Here is a 26,152-nt window from a genome sequence, read left to right as displayed (position 1 = left end):
CAGAGATTCGTGGGAACTGACAAACTGATTGTGAATCTGTATGTGAATCTGATTTATATGCTTTTAGCGCAGGTCAAGACAGGTTCAGTCTTAACGGATTGGGTCATTCTTCATCAAGGTAAAGAACCAGTGAAACATCTGGATAAAATATTAAAAACACCATTACATATTTAAATAAATAGACTGCTGTTTTATAAACCTCGTACAGATTTGCCCATTTAAAGACAACATAACAGGTACAACAGAGAGATGTATGGATATTAAACCTTCAGCCGATCTTCTTCAGTCTCTGTGAGTCTGGAATGTTCTGGATCTCTCAGCCAAAACCCAAACATCCAACAAAAACATCCACAGAGAGTCACGTCTCATCTCACACAAACCAACCCCAAACCCCTGTGAATCAAACATTAGTTTAAAGAAGCTACTATCGTTTGGGTCTTTCTAATCTTTTGTTCTTATGATAGATGATTTCTGGAGCGGCCGACTGACCTACAACTGCTAAACACACCCAAACTCGTACAAAATTTACTTTGCTATTTTAAGAGTTTTCCTCAAATCTTCTTCCTTAGGTTGTGAAAAGCTCTGTTCAGATGGGACTGGTTTTCTTAAGGAGGTTCTTTTGTGTTGTGCAGATGTTCTTTGATCTTAAACCTGTCATACACAGCTGGTATTGACACAATGTTAGAGATTTAGACACACAGCCACAGCCACAGCAACATAAGCATTAGGTCTGATCTTCACCTTCATTCCTTTCATTAATGAAACACATCATTTATATTTATGCATTTGGCAGACGCTTTTATCCCAAGTACCTTCAGTCTATACATCATATCTGTATGGTAATCAAACCCAGGACCTTTCAGCTCCTAACGCCATGCTCGGCCAGTTGAGCTACATTATCCCAGAGCACCCAAATCATTACCTGACACCACAGAAATCAAAGCTTTGAAGATCTTTGTCTGTCACTAACCTCAGACTAACCTTTCCTGAACACATCAGATGTGTTGACATCACCTGCTTTCTGCTAGATGATGTAAACGTCGAACCTGCACATTATTTAGGCTGTAGGCGAATTGAGACACGCTGCTTTTAACACCTGTAACTCCAGAAGGGATAAAAGCTCTTGGACAAACTATCATCTCCATCCTAAATCACTACCTGCCACTGACAAATTATTCACATCATCTCTATACGACCTCTGATCGAATTAAACCGAGCCAAACTTCCACGGCTTTTCATTCGAACCAAAAAAACCATAAATTTACATGAACTCTTATGCATTGTAATTTGGATAAATTCTCAAGCAAAGCTTTGCTCTGACTTGTAGCAGCGTAATCTGGTCTTTAAAGATGATGAAACAGAGAGAAAACTTACTTGAGGACCTTGATCTCCTTTAGGACCAACAAATCCATCGTAGTCGAAGAAATATTCGTCTTCGTCAAAGCCATAGTCATATCCGTAACCCTCTGAGTATCCAGTGTCGTGCAGTTGCTCCTCAGATGAGTCCACCAGGTTATAATTGCTCTCCACACGGTACAGGATGGTGCCGTTCACTTTCGGCTTGCTCTGAGAAAGCTCCTTGTTGGTTCCCCCATCATTTCTTAAGGCGTGTTTCAAACGGCTCTGCCTGAGAACGGTGACCAGATCCGGTGTGACTCTGGTTCCACTCGGCTGTATATGAAGCTGTTGATTCTCTGTGTCATTTTCACCTTCTAGGTTCTTGTCAGTTATGGGTGTATCCGCTGTCGTCCCCTGCATCCGGCTAAGGGGGTTTGGAGATGGACTAACTCTATTTGAATGTAACGTCTGGAAAAAACGGTCAATGAAAGGAGCGGGCATGGAGCTGGTGACCACAGTGGAGCGAGGAGTAAAGGTGGAGTCGAAACTCTGAGTGTGTGTAGTTGGAGAAGGTGACACTGACGGAGATATGAACTCCAGTGGCATGGATCGGAAAGTGTCGGACAGTCTGCACTGTTTTTTAACGTAGTCGCAGTAGTTCGCTGCAGCTTGAGCGCAGGGGTAGATGTCCAGGTGACACAATGCTCCTTCAAACTGAAGCGCCCGTGAGTCCATCCTACCCACGGAAAGGCGCCCTTCAGAATCCAGCGTCTGTGGCCGGGTCAGCGTTTCCTCGTCGTACCGCACGGCCCCGCAGCGAGCAAAGAAGGACACTGAGCGCGGCCGAACACCGACCGAGAAAGAGTGCCACCGTCCATCCTGCACCTCATGCTTGAAATAAACAGAGGCTTTCTCTCCCGTGTGAACGACCACCCTGCCGGGTAGGAGCTGTAAGCCGAACCGCAGTCTGTCCTTGTTATCACGCACAGTAAAAAGAAAAGCGTTACTCGCTCGCCAGGAGCGTAAACTCACGATGACAGAAAACTCCTCATCCACGCCTGCGGGAAGGAGTCCATTCAATGGGGCTTCAATGAGGGTTTCTTGTCCAAGTGTTACCCCAACACCAGGGGGCAGAGCACTTTGAGATAACGTGAAAGATGTGAGGTAATCTGTCTCGGACGTCTGTGTGTCTCTGCGACCGGAAAGGCCCAGCTGATGAATAACATCGACACCTAGACAGAAAGAAAGAGAAAGTTTCTTCAATCAGACGTCACTTCAAACATTGAAGAAATTTTGACATGACATGATCAATTCTGCTTAGGTCATTCATTTAACACAGTGATTGTGGCTGTTCCATTATTTTTTGTAAGTGCAAGAATATCACAGAAAATTACAAAATCATTACATGCATGAACATTTATAATAATGTGAGAACATTTAATAAAATGTAGTCTTCTATTTATACATCTTTACAAAATCTAAGTGGGGACTGCCACAATGCTAGGGCAATAAGTGGTCATAATATGTGGTTGCTATGGTCTCACAAATTGTTGCTATGGTGTCAGGGATGGTTACTAGCCAGTTACCATATATGACACCATAACAACCATCTGCAACACTCTAGCAACCATTTGTAACACCTTAGCAAACATCGGTAACACCCTGGTAATACTAGAGTGTAACAGGTGGTTACTAGAGTGTTGCAAATGGTTACTAGTCAGTAACCATCTATGAGACCATGACAACCATCTGGAACACCATAGCAACCATTTTTGTGTGTTACAGATGGTTCCTGGGGTGTTGCAGATGGTTGTCATGGTCTCATAGATGGTTACTGGAGGGTTACAGATGGTTGCAATGGTGTAATATATGGTTGCAAGAGTGTCACAGATGGTTACTCGGGTTGTTACAGATGGTTGCTATGGTTTTACAGGCAGTTTCTATTGTAGACATATTTGCTATGTTACAGATAATTGTTAAGGTGTTACAGATGGTTCCTGTGGTGTTGCAGATGGTTGTCATGGTCTCATAGATGGTTCCTAGGGTGTTACAGATGGTTGCTATGGTTTTACAGGTAGTTTCTATGGTAGACATAGTTGCTATGGTGTTACAGATAATTGTTAAGGTGTTATAGATGGTTGCTAGATTGTCACAAATAGTTGCCATGGTGTCACAGATGGTTATTAGGGTATTACAGACCATTGTTAGGGTGTCATAGATGGTTGCTAGAGTGCTACAGATGGTTGCTATGGTGTTACAGATTGTTGCTAGGATGTTACAAATGGTTGCTATGATTTTACAAATGGTTGCTAGAATGTCATAGACGGTTGCCATTCCTCAGTTATTGTTTATTAGCCATAAGTAAAAAAACTGACTCTCATTCCTAAATGTTACTGAGATGAAGAATTACTGAGAAACACACATCACAACTCAACAGTCCAGACAATCCTCAGCATCATTCATATCTGATGCACAAACCATGTGAAGGAGACACATGCTGAAATCTAACATTGAAGCATTAAGACAAGTGATGCTTGTCTTGGCAAACAGCACAAACTAGGCCACGACTCTGACACATTTCTATTTTAATCTGATTATTGTTCATGTTCAATATGGTTATCTGACTCTGACATCATATTTCATAACTTTAATATACAAACTACACAAATGGTTTGAATTCTTGCTTTGACATACAACATCCCTGACATCATGGATTACCCATGAGCCCTTGCATGAGCCATCTGTGTTCCAGATGAAGGAGGAGGAACGGGGGCGGGTCTCAAGATAGACATTTGTGTTTTTTTCTGTGTACATATTTTTCTCTCTTTCATCTGTTATATGTTATTACTCAGAGCTTAGTGACATGATGACCATATTGTGTCATTGGAGACTGTTTAATAAAACTGAAACCTGTTTACTCAGGGGTGCCAAGGGAAGAAGCATTATTAATATACAAAGAAAAATTTATAGCCTGAACATGAGATTTTGAAATTTGACTTGTACTGTATCGAGCCATTTGTGCTACAGACATAAATAAGAAGGTACTATTTAGTTTCTAAACAGACTTTGAATTATAAATCTAGCCAAATCTATATAGCAGAATATCACAGAGATTTAGGATGACATCTTTAACAACACTAACAAGCTTTATTTGGAACCACCTGTTAAACTGTGGCGTCTTTTAGTTTTTGTATCTTTGGACCTGGCAAATATGCATTTAGATGAAGGTCAATGATCTACACTGCATTTAGGTCTATAAAGGACTGAGAGCAACAGAAGAGATTGAAACCAAAGAGACTGAATCAGACCTGTTTTTAACATCAAGCGAACAGGAAACCCCTGTCAGCAAACACACACAGCTTTTACAAAGATCAACAATGTCTGTAGAGAGATCTCAGTGGAAACAGACATTTTCATGACTAATCCAGACTTCAGATCTTAGGTCTGGGCTTAAAGCGAAGACAACAACGGTTAATAGAGAAATGTGCTTTTGTTTTTTATCGCTCATGGTTTAAAAAGCAGACTGAATACTAAACAGGCGTGAAATAAGAGAATCAGACTTCAAAGCTCAGTCTGAGATGTTTCGGCACATGACTGCCCGCTGGTGAACTTTCACCTCTGTACTGCTTCAACATCTAACAGCCAATCATTTATTTTTAGAGAGCAGCCAGGATGAAACCGACCAGAAGCTCTTACCGAACACACGGTAACAAATATCAATAGATTGTGTTTACCTGCAGCACACAAAAAAAGTTTTTATTTTATGAGTGCATGCAATGTGTTAAATAAATATCAGCTTTTTTAGTAATAGATATGGGCCTAAAAAGAACCTAAAGAAAATATCATGGGATGTCATGTATATAGAAAAGAGCAGTGGTCCAAGGACTGAGCCTTGAGGTACCCCGGTATTGAGACATTGGGGTTCAAAGACGTCAACTCTTCAGGATACTCTAAATAAACTGCCTAGAGGTAAGATTTGAACCATAGTAGCGCTGTTAATGTGGGTAAGAGCAGGGATAACCGTTGGAGAAATGGCCTGAAGGAGATGGGATCTGGGTATGGGGTCTAACGTGCAGGTAGTTGGGTGGTTAAAAGACCTTGGAAACATCCGCTTCAGATAGGAGAGAAAAAGAGGGGAGCAAGCATACATGTGCAAGAGGTGCGGCGCATATGACTGAGTGTTCATTTTGATAGTGTTCATTGTTCATTAATAGTGTTTGTTGTTTAGCAAGCATTCATTCAAATCAAGAGTTTCTTCCATAAGTTTTCTTTCATTGCTTTTTCTTATTCTTCATCTAACTGCATTTCACTGAGATCTCATCTGTAAACAATCAGTTAGAGACAAAATCCTGCAGATACCTGGAAATGATCAATTATGACTGGAGAGAGAGAGAGAGAGAGAGAGAGAGAGAGAGAGAGAGAGAGAGAGAGAGAGAGAGAGAGAGAGAGAGAGAGAGAATGTGTGTGTGTTACTCTCTGCTATCTAAAGTTAGATTCTGTAGCTGTGAGCACAAGAAGAGACATGTCGAGTTTAAATCCAGCAGACAGAAGCTCTTGTTTAACAGCTGCTTTCTCCTGTATACCTCCTCTTTCTCAATTTTCTATTTCAATTTAAAGAATTAATCCACTTTTATAAAAAATCCTGATAATTTTCTCACTCCCATGTCATCCAAGATGTTTTTTTAGTTTTTTGAGGAAAACATTCCAGGATTTTTCTCCATATAGTGGACTTTAATGGTTTACTGTTTCAATGCACCTTCAAAGGGCTCAACCGAGGCATAAGGGTCTTATCTAGCCAAACCATCCGTAATTTCGCCCCCCCCCCCCCAAAAAAACCTTTAAACCGCAATTTCTTGTTCCACTAGTCATGTGATGACCCAGGTCATGCATTATATATGTGAAGCGCACACTTGCAGACCATTTTAAACAATAAACTGACACAAAGACATTCATTTGTATCATTCCACAAACAAAGACATCAACACTGGAGCAGTTGTTTCGCATACGTCATGCGTGATCTTTGGATGTGATTACGCAATACGTAAGGTCACGCTGGCGCATCACACGGCTAGTGCAAGACGAGAAGTTGTGGTTAAAAAGTACATGCTTTCATGGCTGAAAATGAGGATGTTTTTCTAGATAAGACCCTTATGTCTCGGTTGGGATCGTTTAGAGCCCTTTGAAGCTGCATTGAAACTGTTAACCATTAAAGTCCACTATATGAAGAAAAATCCTGGAATGTTTCCTCAAAAGACTTAATTTCTTCTTGACTGAACAAAGAAAGCCTATAATAGAAAAGGATTATTTTTATGAAAGTGAAGTAATCCTTTAAATGTGCTTTATTGGCATGACAAAAAATGTGTATTGCCAAAACATTTGCAGTTGGGCTGCATACAAATAGTGGAAATAAAAATAAAACTCCTGTTCCTTCCTTCTGTACTTGGCCAGTAAAAATGATTTTGAATCTGAACTTCCGAAATGTTCTTCAAAAATGAATCCATCAACACATCATTGGATGCATTTAAATGATCTAACAGTCCCACATCTCACTGCAGTAGTCTCAATATTAGTGCTTATATGATGTGTTCAAGAAGTCTTCAAATCTACATTTCACATTTCCTCACAGTTTCATATTAACAGTAAAACATGGAGACAGGCAAAGAAGTGCTTCCAAAGAGCAGAAATACAATCATAGGGATAATAAACCGCAAACAAAGAGGACTACCCAAAATGCACATCTTTCAGAAGTTTGGCTGAAAAGAACAAACAGTGCTTTTCAGGCACGTGCACACATAGACATCAAAGGGGGCTTGAGCACCTGCCCTTTTTATTCCTGGAGAGAAAGTGCCCTTTTTTTCTTGGGTGCTTTAAAAAAAATAATAATAATATGATGTTTATTCATATAACAACTGATGTCTGTCTGTTTCTTGTGTTTTTTACTTGTTGCTTATTTAATTTAACATTAATTTATTCAGGAATCATTTAAATGAGATTAAAAAACTTATATAAAGAAAAACAGCGCTATTTGTGGCACACAAACGGTTAACAGATGAGTCCCGCCTCCAAAATTCACATCGCTAATATGATTGGCTTTACCTTTCCTTAGTCCCGCCTCTCTAACTTACTTTGCTTTATGATTGGCTCGTCTACACTCGTGCTGCATCATTCGCGCTTCAAGCGCCAAAGCTCAGCCCGAACGAGACACGATCATGTGCTTGATTATGCAGGCAGCTACCGGTAAGTGTGTGTGGAAGAAAGCATTTTTATATTAACAGTTTTATGCACAAAATATGGGACACGTTGTTACACATAACAATTCAGGGACATTGTTTTCCACGACAATCCCATATTAACCTGAAGAGTTGCAAACTTGTAACAGTGTAGTGTATGTAGTTTAAACAGACTGCTCATAAAATAAGAAAGCACAAACAATAAAATAATTGCTAACTACAGTAGTAAGCTTTTTTGTTTGCGTTTTTTGTAATGTCTGTTAAATAAGTATAATGTGTTATATAGTGGAGTGCTGGAGTAGATTGGGAAGAAATCTGATGGTTCAGTATTTTACTTGCCCAGTCTGAATTTTCACTGACATCACAAAAAAGTAAAATATAAAATACAAATAAAATAGGCCTAATCTATATTTGTTGTTTCTGACATGTGTAACCCTAATAAATATGAAACCTAAGATTAAAGGTGCCATAGGATGTGTTGACATAATATGTTAAATTCATGGGCGTCGGAAGCAAATGAAAAGTGGGTGGGTCCCCACATAACCCCCCCCCCCCCCCCCCCGAAAAATACATTTACTGCAATAGATGACATTTTCATGTTTCCTTTTAATTAGCCTGAACATTTGCGTTTATTAAATTAAAGACAGTAGCCTATTACGGTCGAAATTCTGGTAATAGCCCTTTAAATATTTTGCAAATAATGACAGATGTCATGTTTCAGTTATCTTTCTCTGTGTCATTTTTTTTCTCTACTCTGCTGACAGTAGGCTACAATGTTTATTTTTTATTTTGAGGAAATGAAAGGTAAGAAAAACGAAGGAAGGTAAACTGATACAACTTTTGTATACCTTTTTTATTTGTTATACCCAATCTCTCTTTCTCTCTCTTAGAGAAATATAAATGTGAGATTCTGGAAATGAGATCACTTTATTTTATGGTTTCCGTCGGGAAACAATGCTGTGCTGTCATAAGAGTTTGAGCATGTGTACTTCTAAAACACAATCGATTAAACAGAGGTATGACTTTATGAATTATCTGCAAATGTACCTCGCAAATAATGTTAATACGTGTTCTAAATGAAAAGTAATTGGCTTCTGTAAAAAAAAAACTTGAAAATTATCCAGCGATCGTGCCATAATCAAAATAAACTATTTTACAGCAGTAATAATATTTTAACAAGTAGCCTATACTTTTAACGTTTGAAAGGAACCACATTTAGTGCTGTGTTAATTATCATTAAAAGCAAAACGGGAGTCTCTGTGCCTCCGCGACAGACGCAATTCTTCTGGCATCTCTCCTCATCATCTCCTCCTTTTTTCTTCTGTGTCTTGAACTTGGGGCTCGAGTCCGACCTAAGGTTCGAGCTGCCTTTAAGAACACCAAGCTAAGTTCGTTTACCGTTAATTATTAAGACTAAATGGGCAGGCAAACTCGTGAAACAATGAAAGTAAAATAATCCGCTATAATATGATTTTACACGTCTATAGAAAATATACTATAAATAAAGCAGTTATTAATTTCCCTAATGCATGGTTGTTTGACATTTATTTCTGTTTAAAACGTTAGGCCTATACATTTGGCAATTTAGGTTTTTCAGCACTATGTTCGAACAGCAACTCAGCGTCCACTCACCCCCCGAATTATGTTTAAAAGCTGAAACGGGTCCGCGGTGTAAAAAAGCAAAGGTTAGGGATCCCTGCTCTAGTGGAATGGATTTGGACTAACAGCGCTTTGATAAGTGAACAGACAAATGCGCTAAATTAGAGAATAAGTGGGTGGGTCCATTATCATTGGTCTTAAAAAGTGGGTGGGTCCTGTCCCACCCACGTATAATGGTTCCGACGCCCATGGTTAAATTGTTCTTTGACAATTACATAGAAGGTATGTGGCTTTATTAAGTGCAAAAATTATCCAGAAACATTTTTACATGTCTATTTACAACCCTAGAATTTGTCATTTTAATTAAATGGTCTATTTTTGCCCTATTTGAAAGGGTCATGAATAATAATGTTGAGCTCTGCTCTGCTCTGATTGGCTCTGCTCTGAGAGGCTCATGCCAGAAGCTCACATTAGTAAACAGACCTTATATTTTGAGCCCTTATCAGACAAAAATACATTTTGAGTAACAACTAACAACTAATCAGCTAAACGCTAGCATATGATATAGCATTTATTGGCATGTAGCGCTAACTCAGCAGTCACAACTTTGTTTTTAGCATTTTAACAAATTTGTAATTAATGTGTAATTTAATGTTTTCAAAACATGCACATTGTGTAATGGCTTCCTTTGCTGCTCTATATAGACTACTAAGGAGACCATGGTGTCTGTGTGAACTGATTATTTTGTAGACATCTTTTGAAAATGAAACAATTGCATGAGTTTGAGGAAGATAAAATTTATTAACTTTTGTAATAATTTTTTTAAAAAGGAAGTCAGAATTGTGTTAAAATATATACCCTTTGTTAAAAAAAAAAAAAAGATAAAATATACATAATTATGAAAGGTGCCCTTTATTTCACTTGAGCCCCTGCCCCCCAAAATGTCTGTGCACGTCCATGCTGCTTTTGTTTTCAAATAAAATTATTCAATGTCAAATCCAGACCGGATGTTCTGCAGCTTAAAGCTTTTTCAGTCTCTTTGAAAGTAAAACATCTTTCACAGAAATCTTTCTCTATAAAGAAACGGCGGACATTCCCTTAAACACCAAAACGGAAATCACATTGAAATCGGCCCATGAGCCACCGAGATGCTTGCATGAGTTTACCGTTTGCTCCGTGACTCATCAGAGTAAAAGTTAAAAGTTGAAAGGTCACAGGTGAAAAGGTGAGGGGCTTAAGGTGAACGTACCTTGAGTTCTTGGACATTCTTCTGCAGACAGGAGAGCAGCACATGTCGACAGGAGGAGGACGATGAATCTCCTGCAGAAATATAATCAACATTTCAAACACAGTTTCAAACACTGACAATATTACACATTACACTCACAGCATTACATGTTACACTGACAACATTACACGTTACACTGACAGCATTACATGTTACACTGACCGCATTACATGTTACACTGACAACATTACACTGACAGCATTACACGCTACACTGACAGCATTACATGTTGGACTGACAGCATTACATGTTATACTGACCGCATTACATGTTACACTGACCGCATTACATGTTACACTGACAACATTACACTGACAGCATTACATGTTGCTACACTGACAGCATTACATGTTACACTAACCTCATTACACTGACAGCATTACATGTTACACTAACAGCATTACACTGACAGCATTACATGTTACACTGACAGCATTACATGTTACACTAACAGCATTACACTGACAGCATTACATGTTGTTACACTAACACAGGGCCGGCGCCACGAGGGGGCGTGGCACTATCCCGCCCCCTCAGATCACCATTAATGTTGAATGGGATTTTAATGATAAAATGCGCTATTTAAAAATTACGTTTGCCTTGTGTATTGTCTTCCTAAAGTGAATTTTAAAGTCTAAGTATTTAACAAAACAAAAAAACAAGTGCGCATGTATTCTACCGTGACACACGCCCACTCATGTGTAGCCTATAGGCTTGTTCGAATTCATCAGGCGAAGACGTCAAAATGCCGCGAGAGCGAGACGAAACGACACTTAGTATGATTTCTCGAATCGTTCTCGCGGTACTTTGATGTCATGTGGTTGTTGGTTCTTGCAGCCGCGCCTGAAGTTGAACAAGTTTGTGTTGACGGCTTGAGGCACGCCGACAATGAGCCCGCGTTCTGAGTCTCAGAGGGAAATCAAGATGTCGAAGTGGGAAATTATATTAAAATTTACAGACAGGAGTGTGAGAGTGACCTGGGCCTGCCCTGTAGCAATGGATATATGGAAAATAGCATTGGAAGTTCTACAAACCGGACTCCGGATTGTCACACATCATTTAATGCCGTGGCGTGGATTAATTATCGGAGCATTTCAGGTGCAAAGATCCAAATGTTCGGCTGTCATTAAGTCAATTCGGGCACTATGAACTTCAGCCAGACTGTACATAGTTTTGAAAAGTTCAGATGTTCATGTTCTTCAGCATCCTTGCAAGTCAACGTACAACCAACAGCCTATTATTGTTCTGCATTTAACGTTAAAGGTAAGCCTGTACGATCTCTCTCTCACACACCTGTTTATCAGGAGTAAATAGATAAAAAAAGACATTGTTAAATTTATAATTAACGAATTTGAATTAGCCTATCCTACAGCATAGCTGTAGCCTATATGTAAACGAGTTATTGTCATTTTGCTATTGTGGTTCTCTAGCTGCTTAATCGCTAGCTTATGGTGCATTACTTGTGGCAGTTAAAATAACTACGTTATATGATCAAATTGAACCAAAATGTTGATAAAAAGTTGCGTTTGGACCGTTTTTGGGGTGAAAACCATCAACTCTATTTGCCAACACTGCTCCCCACCATTACGTAAAATGTATTTCTACCTCTGGGTCTGAACTTCAAATGAGTAGTGTTGTGCTAATATGTGACGTTAGTTATGCGTTTTTTTTGTTGTTGTTGTTGTATTGTTCAGAGCTATGTACGTTGCTCACTATAGCTGTAGTTTTTGTGGTTGTATTACAGAGATGTTTGTTTATAACACTTTAAAACTTAATGTACCAAACCTATGTATTTTCTGGCTGGGGGAATTATATGCATTCATGTGATCGCCCCCTCTGGTATTTTAGATGCCCCCTCATCAGCGCTCGGCTGGCGCCGGCACTGCACTAACAGCATTACATGTTACACTGACAGCATTACATGTTACACTGACAGCATTACACTGACAGCATTACATGTTGTTACACTGACCACATTACATGTTACACTAACCTCATTACACGTTACACTGACAGCATTACATGTTACACTGATAGCATTTAACGCCGCAAGCAACCACATTTTAGATTAAAGTGCAATTTGTAAAACTCAGAAAAATCCTAATTCTTCATCCACTGAGGTCAAACATCATTGCTCTCGTGTGTTGTAAGCAAATGTGCTGCACCATTTCAAATATCTGCTATGTGAGACTTAAATGAATAAATTCAGTCTGTTCCACATATCGAATGAAAGAAAACTAGTCAAGCATTACTAGAGTTGATTATAGCGATTATAAACGATTAGACAATCATCTGTGCAATGATGGATCGAGTGATCCTACGCCAAGTTGCCAGAGACCCTCAAACACAAACAAATCTGTCATGTTTACATGATTATGAATGTAATTTAACTGAGAAAACAGACAAGAGATCCACGTGTTGACCTCAGATCTTCAGTGTCCTGCTGGATGACCATGAAGATGCTCTCATTGACTTTCTGTAATGTGAATGGAAACCTCATTTCTCCTATGAAAGACCCTACAGGCTTCTCCAATGATACACTACAGAAAACCAGCATGTGCTCATCAGATGTAAGACACATTAAAGAGTCTAGAATTAAGCCATTATACTGTAGTAAACTCACAGTATAACATCATCCTAGCCAGAGGCGATACAACAATCACAGTCAGAATGCATTTAATATGAAAATGATTTTCTCGAATCTGAATCCTCAACAGCAGACCAATGTGTGAGAGTTTCATCTGGGCTTTAAGAAGCGCTGGTGTGTTTCTGAAGTGTAACTCACATGAGAAATGAAATGTGAACACACAATGTGTTATGACTGTGGAGGAACAGGATTACAGATAATGAGGGTCTCGTCTGGTGAGGTTAGAAAAGAGGTTTGATGTACGGGAAGATAAATACGAGGGTAAAAATGTGGTCGCAACAAAGATTTTACGTGACCACCAAGCATTAAAAACCATGAGGAGAGGAAACTTTTCTTCATTTATGCTGTTAAAGAGGTTTCTCCACTGCCAGTTGTTCAAAAAGTTTCATCTGAATCAAAATAATCCAGATTTGGAAATCCCATGTTTTGCTATCCAGGATTTTGTCCTCACTTTTCTAAATGGGATCACATGTTAATGTTTACTATTAGCTGTGTAAAAAACAGTATGGGGTCACTAAGTGTTTTTACTACAGATGTGCAATTAATCACTTTTTTATTTCAATTTCTCATTACAAAAACAAGATAACTGTGGTAAAACAATTATTACGCAATTAAAATATAAATTGTGTGCTGTTGGACCGATGTGTTTGTAAGGCACCACTGCTTCGACACGTGTAGTCTATTGCAACACTACATGATAAAAAGGTTTAAGAAATGCATGTTTTAAAAGTCACAGAGTAAATGTGTTAAATAACCGTGATTATGATTTTTACCAAAATAATCATGACTATGATTTTTTTTTATTATAAAAAAATTATAAAACAATAAAACAACACAACTTTCCCTTACTTTCATTTCCCTTACGGTCATCGCATAAGCAATTGGCCCTCTGGCTAGTCAATCACTGCCATTACGATCCTTGTGAGAGACGTGCGCGCCCCAGTAACTAAACACAGGCGACGCATGCACATAGCGCAAGAAACTCCATCTTAAGTTTCGGTTTGTTTTCATTGTCAATCCTGCTTTCCTCCTCGAATTTGCACCACGGTAGAGAAGAAACTCGAAAGAGGATGCAAAAGAAAGACTTCTTTGGGAATAGGAGAAAATTGTCAGAAGAACGTAACTTAATGTAACCAGAGTCGTTATTGGAGAAACATTTCAACGCTGGAGAGCAATGAAGGAACAGAGAGGTGTCAAGACAGACGCGCAGTTCGCAAAATTCTTCCCGACAGGTAACAGTGATTATACTTTCTTTGGGGAATAATTATTGTTGTACTGTTATTCAGGTATATTGACGTTCAGGTATAATAAGTTTCAGTAAAAAAAATTTAGTACAGTTTTATTATATTTTTGTTCCTGAAATCCACCCTTCTGCTAGCCTGGGTTTCCCCATTCTGCCTTGCGCGCCAATTTATTAACGCTGCAAGTCTAGCATGGAAACTATGGACCAATTTTCCCCCTGAAATAGGGAACCAATCACAGAACGGGGAGCGGGCAGCAAGACAATGACAACATCTATGCGACACACCGAAGCAGTTTTGTTTATCCAACACGGCAGCAGAAGCTAATTTAGTTTTCAATGCTGCCTTAGATAGTGTTCTAAGTAGTCTTAATTTATTTAAAAAAAGGGGCAACTTTTAGCATTAAACAATTTCATATCCAAGAACGAGGGATGTTTGGATATGGCAAGACATGATAGTCACAGAGTTTTATAGGACCAACCTGCTAGACATTGTCGTCGATGAAGTACAATTAACTTATAAATGGTAAGTGGTATTTATTAATATCATATTGTCATTATGCCTGTACTGTGGTTGTCACAGTGTCACTAAGTTGTGTTGCTTTTCAATACATATACAGCTACAAGTTTAGTTGCACACGTACCCGATAAAAGTTGTTTATGTTTGAATTTATGTCGCTCTTCATACGTCATCTGGTATAATTGTAACGATATGAGCTACGTACAGACGCATTTGATAGACATTCGTAGCGCCCAATAAACTGCTCTGGGCATTCATAAACCACGCCTCAAATCCGAGAAAATAAGCATATGGTTCCCAGACCACGTCTCATTCTCTGTGAGACTGGTCTGGTGTTAGCCAGGCTACTCTTCTGTTGGGATCAGAATAATCCTACTTTTTGGGATCAAACAAATCCCAATCTTACTAAAAAGTTTTAAACAACACAAAGTGATGATTTGATCCAGATCAAAACCTCAATTGGATTTTGTGATACAATCCAAATTCAGAATAATTTTTATTTGTTTTGAACAGCCCATTTTGAAATTTTGATCTAATCCGATCGCCAATATGCAAATGGATTACTTTTAAACAACTGTCCCTGATGATCACAGGTCTAATGAGAGAGTTTATGTTCAGGACTGCAGAAGGTTTGTGTTACAAAGTGAATGGGCAACATCACTGTCAACATCACTATTGAGACCCAAAGTGTTTTGGTCTGTATATTGGCATAAATGATTTATTTAACCTGCATTCTGATGGTTTGACATTCACTGAAACCTGACAGTCCTGAAGCTCAACTTCAGGTGACACTGAACATCTGAAGGATCACAACCTTTAACAACCACGGCTTAGCTTTTCATTATTAATCCATGATAATTACACACGGTTACATTGTAGACATGCAGGTGTGTGTTTGTTCACTGAAGTTACAATAAATGTTGTAATGTTGCTCCACTGGATACAAAAGATGCAAACAAATGATGATAATAAGTACCGTAACTTATGCTTTCTAAAAAAAAAAAAAAAAAGTTCACACATGTGTAGATCAGCACTTATGCACACCATTCATTGCCAAATACTTTGTCTTTATTTAATACCCTCTTTTGTTTTATCATTTTCTTTCCGGGAAATGCTTTAATACAATATATACACGCATTTTAAGTGTGACTTATGTGCCCAAATATTTTTAGGGAAACTGCATATAACAGTGTCAATAAATCTGGGTCTTTAAAAGACTAGAAAGAAAACTAACAAATGTATTCCAGACAATCACACTATGCAATGAAATGCAACCAAAACCTTGAGGAACTGAAGATTGAAGTGGGCTTTCACTAGATCGGCGTTTGGTTATATAAGCAGAAGAGTGAAGTCATCTCAACCATCATTCATTCGGACACCTCATAACCCTGAAACTGAGAGACCTGAGGGAGTTTAATCAACAAACATTCATCTTACTGAAACAGATACGTCCAGGACGGATGCTAGGAGGTCATTAAATAATCCAGGATCAGTTCAGTCCAAGAGTCCTTCAGTATAAAATAAAATATCAGAGGTCTTCATGAGACATTTGTTTTATGGATGTACAGCAGTTCCTGCTGCTTCTGATTGGTCAGCTGAATGTATTTGTTTTCCCACAGCGGATGATGGAGCGGTCGCAGTGTTTCACCTGCTTTCTATCGAGAGAACGGTGTGACATTCCAGCACACAACACAAACAGAAGAGAAAGAGACAATCCAAACAACAGCGGGTTCCTCTCTTTATTCCTACCATCTGAGTTCATGCGCTTCAAAACATCTGCATGCCATGGTCATCATTTACATTTCTTCATAAGCTAACAAACACATGTTTCACAAAAAAAAAAAAAACTACAGTATAATAACAAAATCAATCTGCCACAATGAGTTAATGAGCCAAAGCTGGCGGTATCTTTTGCACATTCTCAAAAGCTGAAATGTGATGAGTATGATCTTATTAGTAGGCAAATCACAACATGCAATATCAAAGGAAAACCTATGAAACAGAGCAGATGAGATGTAGCGGTGCCAGATATGAAATTATTCACATGTTTTACTGCAGCAGTAGATGAAAAGTTTGTGTTGTATTCGCGCTTCAGATCAAATAAGAAACTACAGAGCTGTTTTGGATTTCTGCACTGAATTATTTCAGAAAAAACTTTAAAAGTGTGAAAGCCAGACGAAAATACTTGTCTTACTGAAAGATGTTGGCAAAATGAAATGAGTAAATACTTTATACACACAAATAATACTGGGAAATGTAAAGAACTTTGTGAATGATGGTGTTTCAGATGCGCTGTCACAGATTCTGTTATGAGAAAATAGATTTACAAAATCTAGATGTGGATACAAACATTAAAGGGACATTCCACTTTTTTTGAGAATAGGATAACTTCCCAGCTCTCCTAAACATTAGATTTTTACCATTTTGGGATCCATTCAGCCAATCTCCAGTTCTGGCTGTATCACTTTTAGAGCATAATCCATTGAATCTGATTAGACCATTAGCATTGCGCTCTCATTTCGGCGTAATAATCAAGGACTTTGCTGCCGTAACATAGCTGCAGCAAGCGCAATGAAATTACGCGCGCACGAAAATAGTCCCATTGGTAACTTTCAGTAGCAGGGGATTATTTTCGGGCACTGTGTTACAGCAACAAAGTCATTTCTGAGCATGACGCTAATGGTCTAATCAGATTCAATGGATTATGCTAAGTTATGCAAAAAGTGGTACCGTCAGACCCAGAGATCGGCTGAATGGATTCCAGAACGGTAAAAATCTAATATTTAACTCTACAGGAGCTGGAAAATACGCATTTTTTTTAAGTGGAGTTTCCCTTTAAAGATCCATAAACATGCAAATTTATTTTCAAAACTAGATTAGGCTACATTTTATATTAACTCTTTCCCCGCCATTGACGAGTTATCTCGTCACTAAAAAGAAAACATTTCCCTGCCGCTATAATCTAACAGATGGCGCTCTTACCCAATTTATAAAAAACTGAAGCAAAACCTAATTTAATTATTTTTAAACTGCGTGTATGTTTTGATCATCATTCTGAATCGATATTTAACTAAAGTCCTATACAAAAATGCTCTTATTTCAGCTTTTTGCTCATAATTTGGTATTTTTGAAGAAACCTCCCCATATTTAAGAGGTTATAAAAAGAGAACAAATGAAGATAGGATGAAATGTTTTTTTTTCCCATTTTGTTTGTTTGTTTGAAAGAGGAGTGTCTGTTCTTTCATTTGATATATTTGTATGTTTATATATTTATTGTAGAACATATTCCTGGAAGGCATTTTGTGAAACTTTTGTAAAAATCACAAAAAAATGCTGGCGGACAACTTTTTTAAAAAAAAGGCTGGCGGGGAATGAATTAAAGGGATAGTCCACCAAATAATGAAAATTCTGTCATCATTTACTCACTGTCATGTTGTTACAAACCTGTATAAATATCTGTGTTCTGATAAACGGACAAGAAGATAATCTGAGGAATGTTTGCAATCAAGCATTCACTTCTATAGTATTCTTTTTTCCTACTATGATAGTGAATGGGGCTCAAGAACATTCCTCAAAATATTTTCTGTCTTGTTCATTACAACAAAGACATTTATACAGGTTTGTAACAATGTGAAAGTAAGAAAATGATGACAGAATTTTAATTTTCGGGTGAACTATCCCTTTAAGGCATCTTTGTTACAGTATATTGATTCATTTTAAAGGGATAGTTCAGCAAAAAATGTTGTCATCATTTTCTCATCCTCATGTTGTTCTAAATCTGTATGAGTTTTTTTTATTTTGATGAACACAAAAGAAGATATTTTGATATATGATGATAAGCACACAACTGATTGGAACCATTGACTAACATTGTAGAAAAAACAAAAACCATGAAATTCAATGGGTACCATCAACTGTGTGCTTACCATCATTTATCAGAATATCTTCTTCATCATTTATCACAATAATTCCATAATATGTGTTTACCTACTATGAAAGTCAATGGGTACAATCAGCTGTGTGCTTACCAACATTTATTAAAAATATCTTCTTTTGTGTTCATCAGAAAAAAAATCATACATGAGGATGAGAAAATTATAAAAGAAAGAAGTTTTATTTTAGTACATGCACTTAATATAGATTTAGGTTTAGTTTAGTTTAGGGTTAGTTACATGTCATTTACTATGATTACGTCAGTAGTGTAACGTGCGTAACAGAGCGTGAGACATGTAAACACAAACAAAGCAAATGACTTTAGATATTTAATCTGTCAGGTCATTTACATTTGCAGTTTCTTGACCCCTCTTCTTAACCTGGAAGTACTTTAAATAGCTTCTCCGACCTTAAAACAGACTCGACACACAGAGACCGGCTGTGACGCATCACCTGCCCAACACTTCTGCCAAAACAGCGACTGAAGAAATGCTGGGCCTGCGGGGTACGGATGATCCTTCATTTACACCCCTGCATAAATCATGTTTATATTAAATCATGTGAAAGAAAATCAATCTCCTGTAGCACACCACCGCTTATATGCTTGCATACAGAGTTTATTCAGTCACAGATCCACTGCCAATATTTCATCATCTTGGCGCTTGTATCTCACACCTGCAGTCCCAGCGTGACTCTACTACTGAAACTTTACTCTGACCAGATCGACTATCAAGAGCATGTAAACCTTGACTTTTTAAACAAAATCTGGTCTCATGTTGAACATCACAAGATGCAAAACATCTCATCATTCCCATTACATTCAACAAAACCTTTCACACTGTAAACACCAGATGTAACATGAGATCAGTTGATTTCTCCTCTTATGTATGACAGCAGAAGCAGACTCTTTCTCTTCTCCATCTGTCTACAATAAATCGCCTCATTTGACCTAGACTGATGACAAACATCCTATTTATGAACTGATTTTTCTAAATGTTGTCACTTATTTACATAAAATTGGTTGCATGGAAATCTGCTTGTAATGGAATAAAGATGCCAAATGAATGAACTTTGAATGGTAAAAATAAGATTCAATGAAACAGAGACAGTAATTTACTGTGGGCAGGTTTTATAGTAACACCCTCGAGTTAATAAAGATCTGAGTCTAAACGTCATTCTGCTTAAAGAGAGGAAATCAAGATCTTGATCTCAAACAAACTTTAGGATATGAAGTGAAGTGAATCTGGAACCAGCAGTGCACACAGCTGATCTACACTTCAGTCTATCTGATATCTTAAACAAAAATATCCCTTTTGTAATAAAAAAGTCCATGCTAAAGCTGAGGACATGAAGAAACACTACTGGGAAAGTTTAAAAAACACCAACCAAAGTAAATTCCCATCACATGAGTTACAGTACACCTCATACATGGGTGAAGAAAACCCTAAAACAATGGGCATATAAAGAAATAAGAAATGCTCACACAAGAAATAATGTTTCTATAAAGTCTAGGATTAATATTTGCAATAGAAAATTCCATGCAGGGTTAAAAACACAACTATCTCTGATGTTTCCAAGTTATTTGTGATATGTAAATAGGAAGTAGAAAAGCTCCACAGGATTTTCCTCATACCAATAAAGCATTTCAAAACATTTGCCGGTGACTGATATGTGAAGTGTTTTGTGATAAATGACAGGAGCAAGCTTGCGGTCAGGTGCATGTAGAGATCTGTTGGGATTTCTCTGAGTTCAGGCCAGATGTTAGAGGTCAATATTCATCTCCATGAGGAATGTTTGGACCAGGAAACATCAACTAACACTGCAGAGTAAAACCTCTGCTACTCCTCCACTATCATATCACAACACGAAATAATAAAGCACAGCCTATTCACATTCATTATCATAAAACATGTTCATCCAAAATGTCTTCTTTAGCTGGTTTAAATCTGTATCTACTTAACCACATCTACTAACCAACATCAGTAAAAATACAACAGGCTGCACGAGGTTTAACATGTTAAAATTGTATCTGAATGCATGCAGGTCTTCCCTTTCATAGCTTTCAATGAGTTTCCCCAAAACTCAAACGCATTTTAAGATGTAGGACAAAGACGTGCACAGTTTTTATATCTGGGTCACTGCTTAAACGATACGGGTCAATAAATGTGCATGACACGATCTGATCCACCGACAAATAAGACGCTGCAACAAATGTAACAACTTTGCCCAAAGTTCAAAGAGCCCCGAGACCTCAAAGAGATACATGTAACCATATCACCATTTGTGATTTCAGCCTCAAGGTTTAAAGGAAAGCCTGTAGATTCTGTCTGGATGTTATTAAGAGCCCTGCATTCAGCGCGCATTTGCGCATTTTTTTTGAGCAAAAATCCAGAAGAGACTCACGTTGTGTCTGTGGGAGAAACGCGTCCACTCCTTGTCCGTTGGGCTCCTAAATGCATTTGTATGCATTTGTCCACGCAGCAGTTTTCAGAGTGAAAACAGAATTCCACGCCAGAGTCATGAGATCAGATCCAGTCCGATCATAGAGTCCACAGAGATCTCCAAACGCCAAACGCACGCCAGCTCCGCTTCAGTGTTAAACACAATCTGATAATGAAATATGATGAGATTGTGTAGAGCTCAGGTCAGACTGATCCGTATTAAACCGGACTGAGAGAGATTGGGAGAGTGAGTGAGTGAGTGAGAGAGAAAGTGAGTGAGTGAGAGAGAAAGTGAGTGAGAGAGAGAGAGAGAGAGAGTTGCTCGGGGCTGTGCGCACCGCATGTGTCTGGACTCGTTGAGTTCGGCTCATCCTTCAGTTCGACCCGGTGTTAGATTTCACTCATTACTGTCTGTGACATCATCATCTGTCAATTCATTTACATGAAACCTCTCATTCATTTACTGTCACTTACCCATATCATCATTTTAATACTTTATACTTTCAATTAAGTAACGTTAGATTTTAAATAGATGCAACTGAGGAAGTTTAATAAATTGTTGATTTATTTTAAACAACTAAAAAAAGATTAAAAATAAATGGTTTAACGACGTTTATTTTAATAGTTAATGCATAACATGAACTAACAATGGGCAATATATTATACAAGTATTTATTAATCTTGCTAATGTTAGTTAAAACAAATGCAATTGTTCATTTTAGTTCATTGTGCATGAACTATTGTTAACAGAACTTTTGATTAAAAAATAATGTATTAGTAAATGTTGAAAATAACACTAAAGGGGACATATCATGAAAATCAGACTTTTTCATGCTATAATTGTGTCCTCAGCACTTCTATCAACCTAGAAAATGTGATAAAGATCAACCCAGTAACTTTCACATTCTCTGCAAGCATGTGAAAAAATAAGTCATTGAAATTTGGCTCCCCTTGTGATGTCAGAAGGGGACCTTATTATAATAGTACCGCCCCTTAATCTGCAACTATCCAACCTCGGCACTGACATTTAGTTCAGAGAGAGAAAAATAATTGACAGCACAATTGAGTTTCAATTTCAACAAACCACCATTATGGTGATCAGTGTTTGCATTTCATCAGCTCATTTGCATTTAAAAGGACACACCCCAAAATCATCAAATTTTTGTGGCAATTTTAACATTGTATAATAAATTATCTATATAGTATTTTGTATTTTTTGAGCTTCACATACGTACTCTGAGGACACCAAAGATTTATTTGACATCATATAAAAGTCACCTGAAATGCCCCTTTAACACAAATAAAGGATGTAGAGGTATTATTCATTATTAATGTAGTTAACTAACGTTATTATTAAGTGTTACTTAATATTTTTTTATATATGTCACAGTGAAATATTAAATGCATGATGAAATGAAAACCAATCATATTTATGTTGAACTGATTGTGCTTTAGTGTACACTATTAAGTCTACCCCAGGGTACAGAAGCAACATTGACTATTCATTATTTTTATTGTGCATAATGACTAGATGCACATTATTCCAAATAAAAAAATCTCTAAAATTGCTTTGAAGCAAAGTATATAGTGAAAAGTGCTGTAACAACAGATATAGAGTACAGTATTAACAGTTTCAGCAGTAACAACATAAATAAGCGGCTTTCGTGGTTATCACATAACTTCCGGTAAACTCTGCTAAGAATAAATAACAACAAAGTCATTTTAAAGTAGTTAATTTATATTACAAGCAAAATAAACAACACGTAGATAACCTAGGAAACCAAAACATTTGTTATTTTTGACAAGGTATTTGTTTACGAGTTCAGTTTAGCAACTAGTCAGATCAATAAAAAAAACTGAAACCAGAAGTAACGTTCTGACCAGACAAGCAATCGCATGACCACACGTGCGTCCGATGAAACAGTCTATACAGTTATTTATTTATTATTTATTATTTATTTTATTTTAAAGGGACAATACATATTAAGAAAACATAATAGCTTTACAGGCATATGAATACGCCAGAATTAGCCCCCAGGCTATTTTACATCTGTAGTCCCTTGCCAGGTCACCAACAGTGCTTATGATGTACAGTATTGTGTGAAAGATGATGCTCTGATTTGCTTCTCTTGACCATCATCATCATCATCATCATGTTAGTCTGTATCACTCTCTAAAAGTTCATTGGTCCTAGACCTTGTGTTTGACCTTACAGTGACTCTATTGTTATTGGTTTTGGCCTAAATCCCAAAATGGTACCAGCTCCCCAAAATCAAAACACACACAAACTAAACTTTGTAGCTGTGATGGTGCGATTCATAATGATGTTCAATTCTCTGCTTTACTACTGTCATGTCAGAAGAACAAAAGAAGAAGGTTAATCTTAACTATATACAATATCTTCCTGAATAATAACAGCTGTAATGAGACAGACTGCAGATGACTCTGGGCCGGATCTGAACTGGATCCACACCGGTGCTGCTAACTAAGGCGCGGATCTGGTGCGGATCCGGCCCAGAGTCGTTTGCTGTCTGGTTTGAAAAAGACTTGATTGACAGTAGGACTGAGAGTTATTTGTGCTGTCACAACCAATATTAAACAACTATTTTAATTTTATCCACCAAAATGATGGGGAATTGTGTCGGGTAAAAGCACATTGATCAATCAGCAGCTTCGAATCCACGATGGTGCATCTGAAAACCGCAGCAGAATAATCCTGTGGATCACTGTCAACACAACTCAAGTCTGTGTGTCTAATATCTGAGATGTGCATAAAAAACTCAATCTACACATATGGGTCTCTGCTGGAGAGAGAGAGGAGATCAGACTTCCTCTCAGGACAACAGACTTCCTCTCATAAGGGAATGTAATGGATGGAGCACATGCAGGACCACAAACTGATGACAAACACAGGATCTTCTGAGTGCACACACATATATGATAAACAGCATCTAAACAATATTGTTTTTGCATCCAACTCCTTAGAACTTGTGTGAATACATTGATGTTTTTAAATTGCATCTTACATAAACAACAATAAGCTACAAAACTGAATGCATACAATATTAACGTAAACATCAACAAACAACTTTTCCTTTAATTCTAACAAGTAGTTCAGGAAACACAGAACTGTTGTCTTGATCTCACTCACAGACATGCTTGGCAACATCGCAGCTATTTTCTGTGCAGGTCAAACAGGTCTAAAATAGCAGAGAGTCAAGGCCAAATACTGCTGGCAGATATCATAACTACATCATAAAGGATACCAAAATATCTTCATACTTCACTGACAGCATCTACCGTACTCACATGTGTTTAAAAGTCAAGACCTGTCTGATGTAAGGAGCTCTGAAAGGAAATAATAAATGTTAGATTGTCATAATAATCCCAGATTTTGTTATGAAAAAACATCATGAAGTTATTATTCTCCAGCGGAGCTACAGTAACTGTACGGTTAGGATGTGTATGATACTGTAAATACTGTAAAACATGCATGAAAAATAAACAACCGCTCAGTTAAACATGATGTGTTTGTCTTTATGAATTGAAAATGTGCATTGCAAAAAAGAAAACACTGTAAAAAGTCTGTAGAAATTACCGTATTACTGGCAGCTGTTTACGAGTAACTTACTGTAGATTTATATTCATGTAATTCACTGTAAGCAGTTTGATTAAAGTTAAATAAACATTAAGAAGTCTATAAAACTATAAAATAACAGCATCATGAAAAGCATTCTGGGAACCAAAATCTGAAGTAAAAACAGAAAAACGTTAATGAGGATTTCTGGTTCCCAGAATGCTTTGCATAAGTCTGTTATTTTATAGTTTTATTCTGTAAAGATAAAGACTTGTTAAAGCAACACTATGTAGTTTCCATGTAAAAATGACTTACAGCTCCCCCATGTGGTTGAAAAGCGCAACAGTGCCTGGTATCAGACACTCTTCTGCAGGCAGGGGGAGGGGCGGGGCTGTGTTTCCTACCCTCCACCGCCACTTTCAGAGTGTGCTTGTAGCAGCTAGGAGGCTGCTCAGGTTGCAGCAACAGTACAATTTGTCCAGTTAAAAGTTGTTCAATCACTGAAATAATTTTAGAGACATTATTTAAAGGTAAAAAAACTACATAGTGTTGCTTTAATGTTTTATGTTAATTTAACTTTGAACAAACTGTTGCCAGTAAATAACATCAATTTAAATCTACAGCAAGTTACTGTAAAACAGCATAACTACAGCAAACGTTTTTACAGTGAATCTTTAAAAAAATGATATAAAATCTTTATTAAAATGAAACAAAAACTGCATGAATTGGCTATATAAACAAAGCCATGATGCACTGACAGCAATGTTTTCAGAAACACCACCAGCGCCTCAACCATACGAAAAGTCCAATGTTGTTTTCCCTCAGGTCCTCCATGTTCTGCTTATCACATTACTATATAATGAGAACTGCAGAGGGTCAACTTCCTCTTTGGGCAGGAAGCAGCCAGCAGTGAGTCCATATGGTAATATTTCCTATTCCTGAAGTCTTGGGTTGTTGATATGAGAGTCAGGATCCCTGAAGAGAAACCGAGCTTCTGAAATAGACAAAAACAGAGATGCTGAGATAAAATGCATCTGAATGAAAGAGACACTGAATGTAGTCACAGATGTTCAGAAACTTTGTGGTACACAAGAATGATTCAAAAACAGACCGAACATGATTTGATAGTTGTGGGGATTGATTAAGTCAATAATAAAGTTACTCGCCAGTTGGATGAATTCATGATTATAGATTGCTAAATAACACTCTCAAAATCAAAACATGAGAAATATTCCCCGATAAGTTATATATGATTGATAAGATTTTGTATCACCAATAAAATTTTAAAAAATAAATCATTACCTGTAAACCCTTAAAAGAAATAAGAAATAACAAAGCA

At 37.6% G+C, this 26,152-nt stretch overlaps 1 protein-coding gene across 1 annotated transcript in view; it reads right to left on the bottom strand.

Moving 5' to 3' along the window:
* Positions 1 to 21,515, bottom strand: part of LOC135750231 (uncharacterized) — a 98,234-nt gene extending 76,719 nt beyond the window's left edge. Inside the window, exons 1-3 of the mRNA XM_065269009.2 lie at positions 21,199 to 21,515; positions 10,417 to 10,487; positions 1,375 to 2,570 (exon numbers count right to left, since the gene is read on the bottom strand). Coding sequence (XP_065125081.1) covers positions 1,375 to 2,570; positions 10,417 to 10,487; positions 21,199 to 21,254 — 1,323 coding nt within the window. The 5' untranslated portion in view covers positions 21,255 to 21,515. The remainder of the gene's footprint in view (positions 1 to 1,374; positions 2,571 to 10,416; positions 10,488 to 21,198) is intronic.
* Between the last annotated feature and the right edge of the window lie 4,637 nt (positions 21,516 to 26,152).

Source organism: Paramisgurnus dabryanus, chromosome 21 (assembly GCF_030506205.2).
Source record: "Paramisgurnus dabryanus chromosome 21, PD_genome_1.1, whole genome shotgun sequence".
Taxonomy (NCBI): Eukaryota; Metazoa; Chordata; class Actinopteri; order Cypriniformes; family Cobitidae; genus Paramisgurnus; species Paramisgurnus dabryanus.
The sequence above is the reverse complement of the archived record's forward strand: the minus strand, read 5'-3'. Positions and strand labels throughout refer to the sequence as shown.